At 40.3% G+C, this 16,313-nt stretch overlaps 1 protein-coding gene across 2 annotated transcripts in view; it reads right to left on the reverse strand.

Annotated features, from left to right (window-relative positions):
- dscamb (Down syndrome cell adhesion molecule b) overlaps window positions 1-16,313 on the reverse strand; it is a 156,201-nt gene that overhangs the window by 51,087 nt on the left and 88,801 nt on the right. For both annotated transcript variants that reach the window (XM_050072287.1, XM_050072278.1), the window contains exons 4-8: window positions 7,828-7,974; window positions 6,379-6,657; window positions 4,799-5,074; window positions 1,861-2,157; window positions 437-709 (exon numbers count right to left, since the gene is read on the reverse strand). In XM_050072287.1, the coding sequence (XP_049928244.1) occupies window positions 437-709; window positions 1,861-2,157; window positions 4,799-5,074; window positions 6,379-6,657; window positions 7,828-7,974 (1,272 nt within the window). The remainder of the gene's footprint in view (window positions 1-436; window positions 710-1,860; window positions 2,158-4,798; window positions 5,075-6,378; window positions 6,658-7,827; window positions 7,975-16,313) is intronic.

The raw sequence follows: 16,313 nt of genomic DNA on the forward strand, positions 1-16,313 counted from the left end.
TCTTCCACATGTGCACAGAAGAATGACTGTGAAGCCACTGTAGCGGCACTTTCTATCTTTATAGACCATTTCACTGGAAAGGCTAGAAAACAGCTTGGGTCTTTGTTTACTTCCTGTCAGCTGATGTCAATCAAACACACTGCAAAACACTCAAACAGGAAATACAGAGTGACCCATGTAGAATGCTTGAAATGGTCTATATAGTATAGTTGTGACATCACAACTTCATAAAAGTCCAGACAGCTCATTTAGAGGTACGGTTTCTAACTATGGACTGTGAACATTTCTTCATGGATTGAGCGTTCTGATACCTTCACAGTATTTATACAGCATCTATACCTGCTTTATAATAAAAAAGACCTTGACAAAATGTCCTGCAAGCTTTGAAATAGTTAAAGCTCAAAATGCAATGGAATTTAAATAACTGGGGACTAACCTCTCACACGAACGTGGACACTCTGGGAGTCCATCTTGTTGGGCTGCACCATCACCTTGCAGTTATACTCGCCAGCATCCACCTGCTGCACATTAGTCAGCTTCAGAGTGCCGTTGTTCTCAAATGCTCGCTGTCGGTGGTTGAACGGTAGCAGCGCCGAGTTTTTGTACCACTTTATGGAGTAGTAAGGGTAGCCAATCACACGGCAGTGAACGAATGCGTCCCGTCCAGCAATCGCTGTGATGTTTTTCATTGGACGAATGCTGGCGCGGCCTAGAGAGGGGGCAGAGAATGAGAAAGGTTCCTCTGTAAAGACATTCAGTGGAAAGTGACTTCAAATCAAAAGGGCTTTATTTTTGGTGTTTTTGTAAATAAAACTTTCTGACTCGTCACTTTCTGAATATATTTAATATTCAAACAAGGGAGGGTTAACGGGTACACAGAGAACATAAAACAGAGAACATTTCTCTCCGCAGCTTCCTTCACATATGGTACCTGCCACCGAAATACTTAGATATGCAAAGGAACTGTTGTTTAAAGCTTTCCTTGTTTGTTTTACCACAAGATCGCAGGCTTAACTCTAAGTAGAAGGCGGCGAAATGACAAGCAGATTAAAGTGTGCTAACCATCTGAAGGGAAACAGAGCATTTAGATAACACTGTACTGCGGATACTTATAACTCTGCTCCTGCTGCGCACCCACATAACAGTAATACATTCTGTGTCTCATAAAATGGAAACAGAGTAATCGCTTTAACATCTGATCGTGAAGAGTTGAATTGGCTGCTTGAGTAAACACACGCAGACACAGACACACATGAACACTCCCCTCGCACACACACACGAGCATACCACAGATAAATTTATTCATGCAAACAGAAGAAATATATTTTTCTCCCGGCTATTTACAAACCAGCCCATTTTGGAACCCAATATCCAGATACGCTTATGTGCAGCAAACCAGGATAATTCATTTGACCTAAAAATACAGGCATGTGGGAAAAGCACAGTAATAATTTGGAGAGAAAAAGACGAGGCTACAATATTAAAAATTATACAAGGAGCAGAGAGAAAGGAAATAACGCATAAAAACGAATACAAAAAAACCGAGGCAAATTCAATCAGTGGAGAAAAACCTAAAAGGAAATGTAAATGTGATCAAAGATTTAATACTAGAACTAAAATTACTGAGCAAAAACAGCTGAGACAAACTAAACTTGGAGGAAAAAGTAACAACTCATCATCAGAGCACACTGTACAAGCAACAAATCCTAATAAATCCAAATTCTCAGACCCAAACAACAACCAGTGCTCATGTGCTGCAAACACCAGACAGCCAGCCGGACACAGGAACACAGACAGACACACAGAGAGACAGACAGGTATGTGTATTGTTGTTCTTGGAGGAGCTGATTTGACAAGCACCTCTTACGTTTATTCGAGCCTGGTGGTACACGACCCCGGCCGAGTTGCTGCACGTGCACCGGTACACCCCGCCGTCCTGCACCTGGGTGTGCGTGACGTTCAGCTGGCTGACCACGTGGCCCTCGTGGGTCTCGTAGTGGCCCAGGTGGTGGTGGCTGTCTTTGATGACGGGGTCGTCGTCCAGCGACCAGGTGCAGCGGGGAGGCGGCGTGCCCTTGACGTTGCACACCAGGAAGACGGGCTCGTTTGGGTTCACCACCTTTTCACTGAAGGAGGACAGGATCTTTGGAGTACCATCTGCAGTGGAGGACAAGGTGGAACAGGACAGGGGACAGGAGTACAGCGGTGAATATAAGCAGGGACCACATTTACATGCACACTAATCTTCCCCTGTTCCTCTGAATATGATGATATTCTGAGTTTTATACAGGTCAGGTAATTTTCCAAATTAGGCCTGTGTCCAAATGAAGCACTTTCTGATTAAGACATGTGGTATATGCCAATATTATTCAGGTTTTAGAAGCAGTCTTTTGATGTGTATACAACACATTCACAATATGTGTCTCAGATGCCTGTTTACAGTCAGCTCTGTGTGTTGTACACAAACCAACTAACCAACAGTTTGCAAGGCTGTGGGGTAGAGATACATGCCCAAAAGAAAAACCCACATGTCTGGGCGGAAGGAGATGCACACCTTTTAAACATAAAAGACTTGGATATCAACAGGTTTCATGTGTAAATATCGCAACGCTGACCTTTCTCAGAAGGTGGCGACATGAACGAAAGAGGGAGGCTGGGTTTACACGGTTGAACAAATTCACCACCGGGGGAAACTTTGGAAAAATCCTATCATGGTGCAAGAAGCGAAATGGCAAAAGCAGCTCCAGCTGCAGCTTTATGCGCTAAACGACATTTTAAGGCACTTTAATCTGAGTATGCACATCTGCATGTAAACCACAATATCAGTAGAATTTTTACTTTTTATTATCTTATTATTTATTATTATATTTTATAGTATTTATTTTTTTATTTTTTTATTTATTATTTATTATTATATTATATAGTATCTATTATTTTATTATTTTATTATCTATTTATTATATTTTATTAGACTATTTTTATTATTTTATTAATTATTATTATATTATATAGTATTTATTCTTTTTTATTATTATTTATTATTATATTATATAGTATCTATTATTTTTATTTTATCTATTTATTATCTATTAATTATATTTTATTATTGACTATTTTTATTATTTTATTTGATTATTTAATTATTTATTATTATATTATATATTATTTATTATTTTATTTTATTCTATTATCACTTTTATTCTTTTTTCTAGCTTAGCAGGAATATTGTCTTTTTTCTAATATGGACAAAAAACTGAAAATGTTGTGAATGTGACCATAGTCAAACTATGACCATCATTAGCATTACATTTTTTAATAAAGAACTGATTTACAGCCAGTTATAGCGGCGCACTTCTATCTTACATTTCCTGTAGTTCACCTGGCTGACTGTCGACCAACCAGGGCCTAGTTTCAAACTACCTATTGTATCTTTATGTACCGTGAATGGCAGCATTATGAAATATTTAGTTACATGATCAGTTAAAGCCTGTTTAGTTTATCTGACTTTGGCAGTTTGGGATGGGTGAACAGACTGACTAATGATGCTTTATCAGCAGAGAAGGCTGAAAATGAGAGGGGGTAGTGTCATCTCCACAAGGCATTTCCAAACTATTATTATAGCTTAAAAAACAGTCATTTGAGTAAACAATGAAATGATTCAATCTCACATTACAAACCCAGCAGATTGCTTTAGTTTGACATAGCAACAATCTGTCAGCAGACCCCACTTGTTTTAGCTGGAAGAACTGCTCTTTGTTCTGGTTTCTTTCTTTCAAAAATGTTGGAGGAGTTGCATTTACATTAAATTTACATTTATTGATTTGGCAGATGCTTTTGTCCAAAACGAGGTCTCTCTGCAAACAAAAAGTGGGTGCAGTGAGTTTGCTGTATCGACTGCGTGCTTTAACACTGAGTGCTCTCCTTGTGAGGTTACCATTGGTTTCTTGATTTTTATACATCTTGGTGAGGTACGGTGTGGGGGCTGGAGCGACATGTCTTATTCTTCTAAGAGAGCTACTTACTGAGATCTTACTGCATTCTGTTGCACTAACAGTATAATGGATGTACAGTGTGTTCTTCTTTACAGCCATGAGAACTAAAAAAGTCTCAGATCACAAAGCCTCTAATAAAAAATACATCATGTCATCTGATTTGGTTTGTCATTTATTAATCATTTAAAACACTCCTGTTCTTATTCAACAACAGAGTCTGGACACAGGGTTTGTGAGTGTCTGAGAGAGGACATATTTCATTATTCCAGGGGTCAATATTTGTTATAAACCCCTTTTTTGTGAAATAATAATAAGGCAGCAAAGTGAAAAGGACAAATCTTGACTTTTTGTCACCATTCTTTTATTATGAACAGTGATCCAGGAGCTTTCCTCTCAGACACAGAGAGCAGTCGGCTTTTGAAATGTCTATGTCTGCCTACTGCTGCTCTCTGATAATCTAGATCTGTTCCACATGATTATAGATTATCAATATCTTCTTTTTACAGCTCCCTGGCCACAGGAGACAGTTGCCTGAGCAACGCTGCCAAGGTAAGCTATTGGATTCGAGAGTGTGTGTGCATGTATTTTTGTATGTGTTTGTGAAGTCTGGGATGATCATTCTAATGGCGGCCTATAGCAGAGAGTCGCAGCAGGATGCCATTAACACATAAACCCCGTATTGATCTCCCAGGCCTGAATCTGTTTCTGCTAACTCACTGATTATGCAGAAGACAGCTGCTACAGTGTGGCTTTTGGTCAGCATTTGTGCGATACTCCACCCTGCAAATCACATGCACGTATTTTACCTTCAAGGATGACTTGCACAAAGTCCTGTGCGGACATCTTGCCCTTCCTGGCGAAGCACTGGTAGGCTCCGCCATCGCTCTTTGACATCCCCTCCATGATGAGGTTCTCCCGGTTAAGCCCAGTGAAACGAACATTGTTGCCGGGGTAGATGATCTCTCCATTGCGGTACCATGACAGCTCATACTCGTCTGAGCCGCTCACGCTACAAGACAGAGACACCTTGCTACCCACACTGCCTTTCACCTTCCGGGGGCTGATCACTGCCTTCAAGGGCTCTAAATACACAAAAATTAGAGAAATGTTGTCTTTAAAAGGAGCATTCAAATGTTTGTTTTGTTTTAATGACAGTAAGATTGACAAGAAGACAGTAGGGGGCATTGTGGAGAAAGTTCAGGTGAGATTTAAGCAGCATGGTTACATAGGATTTTACAGAAAATGGCTGTAAACACTATCTCCGGATTAGATCTGAACAATTAGTTGATTAATTAAGTTGTCAGCTAATAGAAAATTAATTGGCTACAATTCAAATTAGAATCAATTAATCATTTAAAGGCATACACACCTACAAAATGACCATTTGTATATTAATTACAGACCCCGTGTTACAGCGAATTTGTGAAAAAATACATGTTTTTTCTCACATGAAATTGGAGTAAGGGGGGCCAAGTTTAACTAGGCAAAATCACATTAAAACATGTTTATAAACTCTCGCACTACTCATGCAGAAAAATCCAAGTTTCATTTATCCAGTCATTTGCTCAGCACTTCCCAAACACTTCACTAAAACCTTAATATTTCTACGTATACATTTACAAGACACATAAACAGTCACACATGGACAAATGCACAAGCAGAGTTGAAACCATAGACTGTACAAATAATGCACTAAGCACTAATGTCATCCATTAGTTTGTGGAGTCACATTTTGAAGCCTGGAGTTCGGCATTTTGGCCATCGCCATCTTGTTTTTTTGGAGCCAGAAGTGACCATATTTGGAGGAGAGGCGGGTCTGACTGAGAAATCGAGGACACAATTGGCAGACAGCCTGTCACTCAAAGAAGCTTGCACTTAAATGCAAACAAATGAGTTGTATGAAAATTTGCATCCCGTACAGTGGTCATGAAGGGGGAAATTAGCTATAGAGACCAAAACAGTTTTTTGTACGAGGCTGTAAACGTGTTTATTTCTGCTGTAAAGTTGGGCATTGTAACGTGGGGGATCTATGTGGATTGACAGGCTTCTGGAGCCTGCCTCAAGTGGCCATTCAAAGAACTGCAGTTTTTGCAGCTTAATTTTTCAGCCCTGGATGTTGCCACTTGGTTCACATGGGCACACTTGGAGCGCCACTTTTATGTTTAAGTGTTTTAAATAGTAAGGTTTTATGTAAAATGCATGTGTTTGGGAAGCACTGAGGATATGACTGTATAAATGACATTTGGATTCTGCTGCACCAAATGAGAGATTGTAAAGAGATGTTTTGACATAGTTTTGCTGTTATTACCCCGTTCAGAGCTTAATTATGCTCCGTGTGGTTAAACAGATAATGCAAAGGATCCTCTCCTTTAAATAAAAGACTTACGTTTGACATACAGGCGCCCCATGACCTCAGCGTTGCCATAACTGTTCCACACTTCACAAACGTACGTCCCAGAGTCACTGGGCTGTGTGCTCTCTATCAGCAACCCTGTGATGGTCTGGCGGAAGCGACTGTCAGGCTCCAAAGGGCTGTTGTCCTTCAGCCAGCGGTATTTGGGCGTCGGGTAGCCTGAAGCCTTACAGGGCAGCTCCACCCGATGATTAATCATCACCTCTCGGTGGTCAAAGCCATCCAAGATGCCTGGCTCAGCATTGGTGGGGTCTGGAAGGAGCAGAGAATTTAGTGTTAATTAGTGGTGAGTGTTGCCAGGCACTTGACAGTGTAATCCAATATTGATTCTTGAGGTCAAGATTCAGTTCTATATACTATATATTTTGCTATGTGAGGGAGGCAAGAGAGAAACAGTGTGTTTCTAAAATTTGTGGGGGATTTTATTGTCCCCACAATCAAATCAGAGACAGCACCATGGATTGCTCCTTTTCTATCCATTCACCCACTTATATAATACAAAACATGTGAAATAGCTCTCATTTATTGAACCATGCTACAGTATACAAATCAACCTACATCACAGTACAGCCTACATTACAATGGTTGTTTACTTGTTACTGTCTGGCTCGAAGAAGGGCTGCATAATTCATGGTTGGCCTTAGAGTGCATCAGTCTACGTGACAGGATTGGACAGACTGTAAACTTGATCCCAGACCTAAACGCACCCATTTACTGGTTTTGCTTTACAATCTTGCAAATCAATCAAAATTTCTGAGGAGGACCCATATTTCATGACGACATTTTTATAGTGGAAATATTTTTTGCTGTCTGCAGTTTTTAAATGTCAAAACCAACTCAAAAATGTAAGTATGTGTTAGGTTGAGCTAAAGCATTCTCTACAGGAAGTATCCAATACATTATCTACATGCATATTTGCAAGGGCGTAGGTTTTGTTTTTACACCAATTTATGTCTTTTCTGCAACAATTCATGGTGTAAACGTCTTTAATTTTGTCAAAATGAATGTCTTCCACTACTATCAGGCGGCATGGTGGTGCAGTGGTTAGCATTGTTACCTCACAGCAAGAGGGTTCCTGGTTCAAACCCTTCCTCCCACAGTCCAAAGACATGCAGGTTAGGCGAACGGATGACCCTAATTTGCCCATATGTGTGAATAGTTGTCTCTATGTGTCAGCCCTGCAATAGTCTGGTGACCTGTCCAGGGTGTACCCCGCCTTTCGCCCAGTGTCAGCTGGGATAGGCTCCAGCCCCCCTGTAACCCCTTACAGGATAAATGAATGAATGAATGAATGCACTACTTTAATGTTTTAACTGGAGGACACATGTCCCACTTAAGTCTACACCTATGTATATGTGTCCTGTTGTCCTGTATGTAAGGTCTTAGCAGATAATTTGATTCCAGTTTGAATGCAGTACTGACCTGACACGATGAGACGCGCGCTGTTGCTTTGACGAGTCTCACCGGTGTAGCGGTGGCGTGTTGTGCAGCGATAGTTATTCAGCCCATCCTCAGGCAGGACGTCCAGAATATACAAGGCTCCCGTGGATGTGATGAGATATCTTTGTCCTGGAAGAGATAAAAAACAGAGAGTGGAAACACATGAAAGGCAGCAGTTGTGTGGTTGTTATGTAGGATCAAAACAACTTTTACAGTATAAAGAACGTATTCACCCCACATCAACAGAAGGATTCTTTTCTCCATAGGGTGTTTGCAGAGTGCATGGCAAATCTGTAGAAGTTTGAATCTCATGGCACACAAAGCCTTTAGAAGTTATGCTTTATTTCTACATGAGATAAAAGAGTTTACAGGGACAAAATGCAAAGGAGTTTATCTCATGTAAATAAACAATAACTACAAGAGATCTGGTGTGTAGTGAGACTTTAACGTCTACAGATAAACTAACCAATGTCTGGACTAATACTGTAAATTACTGTGGTAAATTCACCCAGATGATGGACCACAAAATGTATCCATAAATTCCATAAAGGCACAAACGACATTCATGAAATCAGATCTGCATGTCAAATCTTTGCCCTCAAACAGCTTTTATTGTCTCTTCTATGACTTCTGCCGTTTCAGTAACCTCACTGGCGCCAACGTCTGGTATAGCCAGCCAATCCCTCTTTAGCTGTCACAGCCAGTTCAGTATGTACGGTAATATTATGTTAATTCTGCAGATCAAACCAGGCTGAGTGGGGTTGTCAACATCCATAAGGAAAGAAACCTTCCTCTCCGCCATCACATGAATGCCCACATTCCCATGGGAGCAGATTGATGTCAAAACTGATCGAAAAAGCAATTTACAGGAGATTGTCTTCACTGCACAGTGGTGGGCATGCTAAGACAGAAGCAGTTTAGTAAGCCTTTAAGGTCCCGAGGAGATACAGCCCTGTAACACCTACACCCAATGTTGACGGGTTCCAGAAGCCAAACATTGTACGGTGACAACACAGAGTTAAAGGGACAATTCACCCCAAAATTAAAAATACATGTTTTTCCTCTTACCTGTAGTGCTATTTATCAATCTAGATTGTTTTGGTGTGAGTTGCTGAGTCTTGGAGATATCGGCCATAAAGATGTCAGCCTTCTTTTGAATATAATGGAAGTGGATAGCACTCGGCTTGAGGTGCTCAAAGCGCCAAAAAATACATTTGAAAAACTCAACAGTAATGTCTCTTTCTAGAAATCATGACCCCGTTACTCAAGATAAAACAAAGACCTTGTTACGAACAGTTTCGTGTAGGAACTATTTTCTTTCTACCGAACTAAAGCGGCCAGTTGCATCACTGCGCAGAAGGAAGAGTGCATCTACTCATGAACAAGAGGCTTGTGCTCATGACAGCACGACATATAAACATTAATGGCATCCTCCTTTGCGGAGCTGTAATGTTAGCTAGCTCAGTGGTGCTAGGTGAGCTGGCAGTAGATGCACTCTTCCTTCTGCGCAGTGACACCATTAGTGGGTGCTGTTTTGTGGAAAGAAAATAGTTCCTACACGAAACTGCTCGCAACAAGGTCCGTGGAACATCTTGAGTGATCGGGTCATGATTTCAGGAAAGAGACATTGCTGTTGAGTTGCTGACATGTATTTTTTGGCGCTTGCAGCACCACAAATCAAGTGCCATCTAGTTTCATTATATTGGAGAGAAGGCAGACATCTTGATATCTCTAACACTCGGCAACTCACACCAAAACAATCTAGATTGATAAATAGCGAAATAAAGAGGGAAAACATGCATTCTAGATTTTGGAGTAAACTGTCCCTTTAAAGAAAATACTGGTGTGCATCTCTACTGTCTGATTATGTGTAAATACAAAATGTGAAGTGGAACAGCAAACAGAGCAAAAATATTTACTTATTTTTCAACATTTCCCACGACAGATACTTTGCTATCTTTATATTACCTGCTTACAAAACTAATAAAAGATGCAAAAAACCAAGAAAACTTGTAAGTGACAATATAGTCTGTACATTGACACGTTTCATGAGGGATTATTTTGTGGAGGAGGTTTCTATTTCTTCCTACGTGTGTCAATTGATTGACAGTAAGCATAGCGTAACATAATGTGCACATTAATAGGAAAACTCGGCGTCTTAACATAATGATTAACAGGGAAACTTAGACAAAACCAAATTAAGGCTTTGTGTTTGCTGTGATGGATTATCAAGCTCGGGCGATTCATGTCTGTGGAAGTTGTTTTTCATACTGTACTTGAATAAATGGCAGCAAAGTGTGTGCTCTTAGGTCTGACAATATATTTGTATGTCTAACTACAGATACCTGCATGAAGATGATCAAGAAGATGATACATGGCACCAACACTGGTGTAGTCTATGGTGGCTGATTAAGGTTACATTTTTTGACTGCTTAGATTAGCAGAAATTCTCTCTGCATATTTGATTTTGATTGCATGCCGTGTCTGAAGGCAGTCATATCAGCGATTTATCCAAAAGTAGAACGAACTGAGGTTGTGTGGGAGCAGCTAAAGCAGATTAGCAGTGGGTAATTCATTTAAGTTGAAAAAGGGGAGCAGTGGTTTTTCTTGAGATTTTTCTCTACAACAGACAGTTATATGATGTGTTTTTTAAATTCATGATAAAAAGGATGTAGTCTGTCAAACAAAGGCAAAAATGAGCAAATATCATATCTTAATTGTGTCAAACTGGTGCTGTTTGAGTATTTACTGTTGTGCTTCTGGTCAAAATGGCCTCTCAAATAGACATCTCAAGATCCCATGAAAAATGCATGGACACACAGGTGCAGAGGTTTCTCTTTTCTGTGCGGGTAAACAAATAAGATTCCACCTCCCTGAGGTCACGTAACACCATCCCCTATAGAACAGTGAGAAAACAACTCTTATAATTGCAGTGCTTCTCCTACATTTCATGCTGCAGTGCTGTGTTGGGTTACAGCGTTACCAGACAGAATAACGGCACAGTCCAAACCAATTAGCTGAACAAATATTAATAAGAGAGAACCTCAATGTAATTTTTTCAAACATTACAGTCTACGCTAATGTTAACATCAAACCGCTACATGTTTTAATATTCCACTTGAGACTAATATGTATGAAAGAAGCAAAGCATGCTTAACACGCTTACATTTTATATGCATTTTTGATGTTTATACATGCAAGGGAAAATCAACCTTGTGGGGTTAAGCAAACAGGGGGAATACAGACAGAGGCGGGAGAAGAAAAAAAAATTGCACAGCTATTGTAAGCGTTGACCTAGATAGAACCGACAACAGATTCCACGGATTTGATGTCCTGAAGGGGTTTCACTGGTTTACATACAGGGCTGTTAGATGGGCAACCAGCAAGTGGAATCTATAAAGAGAGGGGAGGGAGGGAGGGTGTGACTGTGTAGTGTGTACATGTATGTGTCTGTGTGTGTGTGTGCAGATGCCGGCAGCCATGCATGCATGCCAGTGTGCAAGACGATTGGTGGGAGGAAATCTTCTCAGAGGTTGAGGGGGCCAGATGCAGAAAAAAAAGCATTACTGTTTATGATCAACGCCTTTGCTTTTTTCCCCCCTGCTGGTTCTGTACACAGCAGAGACACAGATCATTTTTTAATATGTTTTTGTTGCATTTTAGTATTTTTTTATTAATAGTTTTTATATTGTAAATATTAAATTACTTTATTGTTACTGGTTGCATGTGGCTGTGATCAGTACCACAATCACACACACACACACAAATATCTTGACGTTATAAACAGTGTGTCTGAAAAAGGTGAAAACCCTGAAAAATATATATTAACAAGCAGCAGCAAAAACAAAATTCAGACATCTCCTCCAAAGCTGTCCACTCCACACACACACTGCCTCTTTCCCTTTTTTCTCTCCTCCCTTCTGGCTTCTCCATTTTGATTCTGTACTGGTCCTCTGAAATCTCACTGTGGAATCCATCTTGAGTGAGACAAAATGGTATTTCACTCCAGCCGCTGTGAGCTGCTGCAATTTTCTCTTCAAGCACCTCTATGCTCCTGCAATGCCTTTTAAGACGTCAGAGCTCAGTTATTGTGTTATGACAGAATGAAGTGCAGGCAGAGGGGACGCTACAGTAGGGAGGGGATTCAAAATGAGAGCTATTGTATTGAATTGTATTTTATTGTATTTCTTCTCCGCGACCCGCTCCCTTTAATTCCACTGCTTTGTCTTTAACTCGCTCACTGCTTTGGCATTTAGGAGTAATTTCCGTCCACAATGCCAGTATGTCAAGTAAGAAACTACACACAATGCCCTTTAAATGCTAAAATGTAAGAAGGGTAAACTGGCGGTGTAGTGCAGTGTAGTGTATAAACTGCTATGGATTAATTAAGGCAGTAATTGAGGCCTCAGTTCCCAGATGCATTAAAAATCCTCCGGACAGAGATTTCTGTGTTATTGTCAGAAAGTGGAGCCCGTCCCTCCATTCATTCACAGGCACCGCTACTGTAGAGTGAAAAAGTGCTTCACTCCACCACACACACTTTATCTAATCATCCCCACTTTGCCAGAGACAGAATCTAATACGAACAGCGGGCTCTCACTCTCAGCAGGCTAAATAAGCCTCGACGTACAGATGAGCTAGTGTCACAGCATCCTCGCTGCCAACAGATGCTCTGAAGTCGCTGTGATTTAAATGAGAGCCGAGCTGGTCAGATCTTAGCTGGCAATCTGCAGCTCAGTGACTGGAGTGAATTAGTTATGAACTGCCAATGTGTTTATTCCAATCGCCCGTGTAAAATGAACATCTGTAGTCAAATCTGGTTGCATATTTGCAGCATATTACCAATAATAGACCCATATTTTAGTATCTGGGGCCACCTGGGAAGGAAGACTGCTTGGTGCTTATGACCTGCAGGCATGATCAATCACTACATGAAACACTGTAAACTATAGAAATAAGTCAACAGCCATGCTGGCCAACACATTCTCACTCCTAACTCATCAAATACAGATGCTTGGTCAGTGGCCCCATGCATCAAACTGTGGCGCTCTAGGTACCCTCCTGTGTCAGTTTTGGACAGTTAGGGACGGTGTGTCAATTTACGCTCTATATATGCATTATGTCTTTAAAAATAAACTTCTGTTTTCACAGGAAAAATGTATAGTCTCTTTGTGAAATAAACTTAGAATGTAGGTAAAAAACTTATTAAAGTTTGGCAAAAAACTGGCTAGGGTTAGGGTTAGTTCCTAATATAATGTAGCCTCATGTGACATACGTGACATACATCCCATGACATATGTATGATTACTTAGATTTTGGGAGTGTGGGGAATGCAGGGATATTTCCCTCTCAATATTTAGACCAGTGTCCCCCCCAATAAAAACATGCATGTAGCAGAGGACTTTTATTTTGACAAAATTTAAAGATATTTACACCAAAAATTGATGCAGAATAGGCACAAACTGGTGCAAAAAGATCCACAGAATGCAGTAAATTAAGTCTCGATGCTCAAAATTTTCTGACAGAGGACCCCCACATGCCCCATTTTCATATGCGTTCCCCCCTCCAATGTTGAAAAGAAACCTGCACCCTTGCTCCCACCCACCCTATGCTGACTTTTTTGCTCTTTATACCAAAGCAATTGCTCAGAGCATCAAAAACTGCCGCTGCCTGGTGTGTGCCGTTGTTAGTTTAGTGTGTAAGCATGCTAACATTTGCTAAGGCTGATGGGATGTTGTTGGTTTTGCAGGTATTCAGTCATAAACCAAAGTATTTGTCAATTTTAAATTTTGATTAAATGATGACATGTTAATAGTCAGAAGATCATTAAAGTTATTCAGACCCTCATCATGAGGGACAATATGAATTTCTGAACAAAATTTCATGGCACATCCAGTAATTGTTGAGACATTTCACTAAAAACTACAAATGTCAACCTGTGCACTAGAGGAAAAGTGATAGAATCATAAAGGTCATTAGGGTTCATCATGTAGAGATCATCAATGTAACAGAAGTCGTGCCAATCCATCCAGGAGATGTTGAGACATTTTAGAAGATAAGTGCAAACTCTACATTATTAAACTGAATATGAATTATACTTCAAACACAGACCACATTCTGCACCAAGACTCTGCTTATTTTCTGTTCATATCAGACAACGTGTAGATACTATATGTGCGTACAGTTTGAATGCAATAGGTTGAAAATGTTTAGTACAGAGAGTAATCTCTTCTATAAAGGGTGAGTTGGTGAGTCAGAGTTGTTGTTGTTTAAAGAGGAAGGTGGGACCAGCTCTCAGTACACTGTGAGTCAGACAGTGAGGAGGGACCCAGTTCTTGTCGGGTCAGCAGAGACAGAGAGATGATAAATGGGCTTATGAATGTTCTAGGTCTGTGTGGTAACTTCTCTGGCCCACTTCAACTCTCCTGGGTCCCTTCAGACATTAAATTAAAATTAAAAAAAGATGGCTGTCTATCACGGGCTTACTGCACACAGCATGCTGTTGAGAAAATGCACCACAATTGTTTTTTAGCTTGCACATTACTTAAAACTGCTATTACTGCTACTGGTGTAACCTGGATACAGAGCATTCATTCTGCAGTAGCGTGCTTCACAACACAAGACTAACATTTAATGTTTTATCTTCGCAGAGATAGGGATACAATCCTAGAAAAACAGTAGAGAGGAAACACCACATTGACTCCTGTAGTGGTAATATCAGAGGATTTAACGATATGTTCTCAGACTAATTTCTGCCTGCACAGAGTCGGGGGTAAGTTGCATCGTGAAACAGGGCGCGGGGGGCCAGACATCTGATCACAGCTTTAATCTGAGCTGATTGAGGTCAGATCGCAGGACTGACCTCTCCAGCGCAGAGCTCCTCAGGGCTGCATGGCTGCATGCAGAGAAACTGAAATGAGTACAAGGACTATTCTACAGACCAAACCATGAAATACCCATTGTTAATCTATTTATCCAACTGTATGGCAATTTAGATTACCGTATATAATCAACAGTCATACAAAATGACTCCTATAAGACCTAAAACTGGCAGTGCACTCTTGGTGTCATACTGATCAAATGCACATAGCAGACCATCTGCTGAATGCAGACACTGTGGCTCTGTCCTGGATCCATTTAATTAACATGATGACTCTGGAATCAATAAAAGACATGCTAATGGTCAGCTGCTGCAACACTCCCTAAATCAGTGGATACAACCCTCTCTGATGCCACAGTACAGTAATGGACGGACAACATGATACTTAACACCAAGAGAGAGAAGCTGCTTGTGAAACAGAATTGAAACCTGCCAAAGATTTAACAATATGTTTTGGTGAAATGGAAATAAAGATCGGAAGGTGATTTTTTTTGTATCTGCAGCATTAAGATGTAGGTTTTGCTGAGGAGTAATGTGGGTAGTTAAATATTTTCTGTAATTCATAGTGCTCAACTAAAACTGTGCTCAATGTATGTGAGATTTAAATCTGACAATCATTTCTACACTTTAGTTTTTGTACAGATTTAATAGACAAGATATACGTGTTAATTTGTGAGCTTTAGAGGGGCTGGTAGGCAGATTTTGTCACCTTTAATAAGAGCCAGGCTAACTATTTCCTCCTGTTTCAAGTGTTTTGTGCTGAGATAAGCTAAGCAGGTGCTGGCTGTAGCCGGATATTAGACGGACAAACATGAGAGTTGTATCAATCTTCTCATCTCACTCAAAGGCAGAAAGCAAATAAAGCGTTTCACAAAAATGTCAAACTGTCCCTTTAAATCAGTGGTTCCCAACTGGTGGGTCGCGGTCCAAAATGGGGTCGCAGGTCCATTCTGTGTGGACCGCAAGTGACTCGCAAATGTGTCAAGTTTGTAAAAAAAAAAAAACCACAAACCACACTTTATTTTGAAGTTCAATGCATTTCCAGCACAGAGCTTTTATTTTGAAGTGCCAGATGCTGCTGTAGAGTGAGTGAATGACTAGCAGCTACTTAACAAAGACAGCAAACTAGTTAGCCGACATGGCCAACGCTGAATATATTGAAATGTGCAGCCCCTGAACTAATGACCAAGGAGAAATCTGGACCCAACGGCTGGACCAGTTGGGAACCACTGCTTCAAAACACTTACATACAGTCAGAGCTGTATTGTGACAACTGATTTTACATGTATGTGTCTTACTTGTTCCAAAGCTGTGCTTGCACCGTCCATTAGCAATCAGTTAAAGAGGATGCTGATTATGTTATTATTATCAGTGTTGGGTAAGGGTTACTTTAAAAGTAATCAAAGTACGTTACTGCGTTACTTTTTAAAAAAAAAAAAGTAACCAGTTACTTTACTGCGTTACTCCCTGAGTAAAGTAACTCAATTACTTTAAAAGTACTTCCAACGTTACTCCCTGAGAAAAGTAACTCAAGCACTTTTAAAGTACTTTTGAGTATTCTACATTTCCTATTGGGCAATGGACCACA

The sequence above is a fragment of the Epinephelus moara genome, chromosome 2 (genome assembly GCF_006386435.1).
Source record: "Epinephelus moara isolate mb chromosome 2, YSFRI_EMoa_1.0, whole genome shotgun sequence".
Taxonomy (NCBI): Eukaryota; Metazoa; Chordata; class Actinopteri; order Perciformes; family Serranidae; genus Epinephelus; species Epinephelus moara.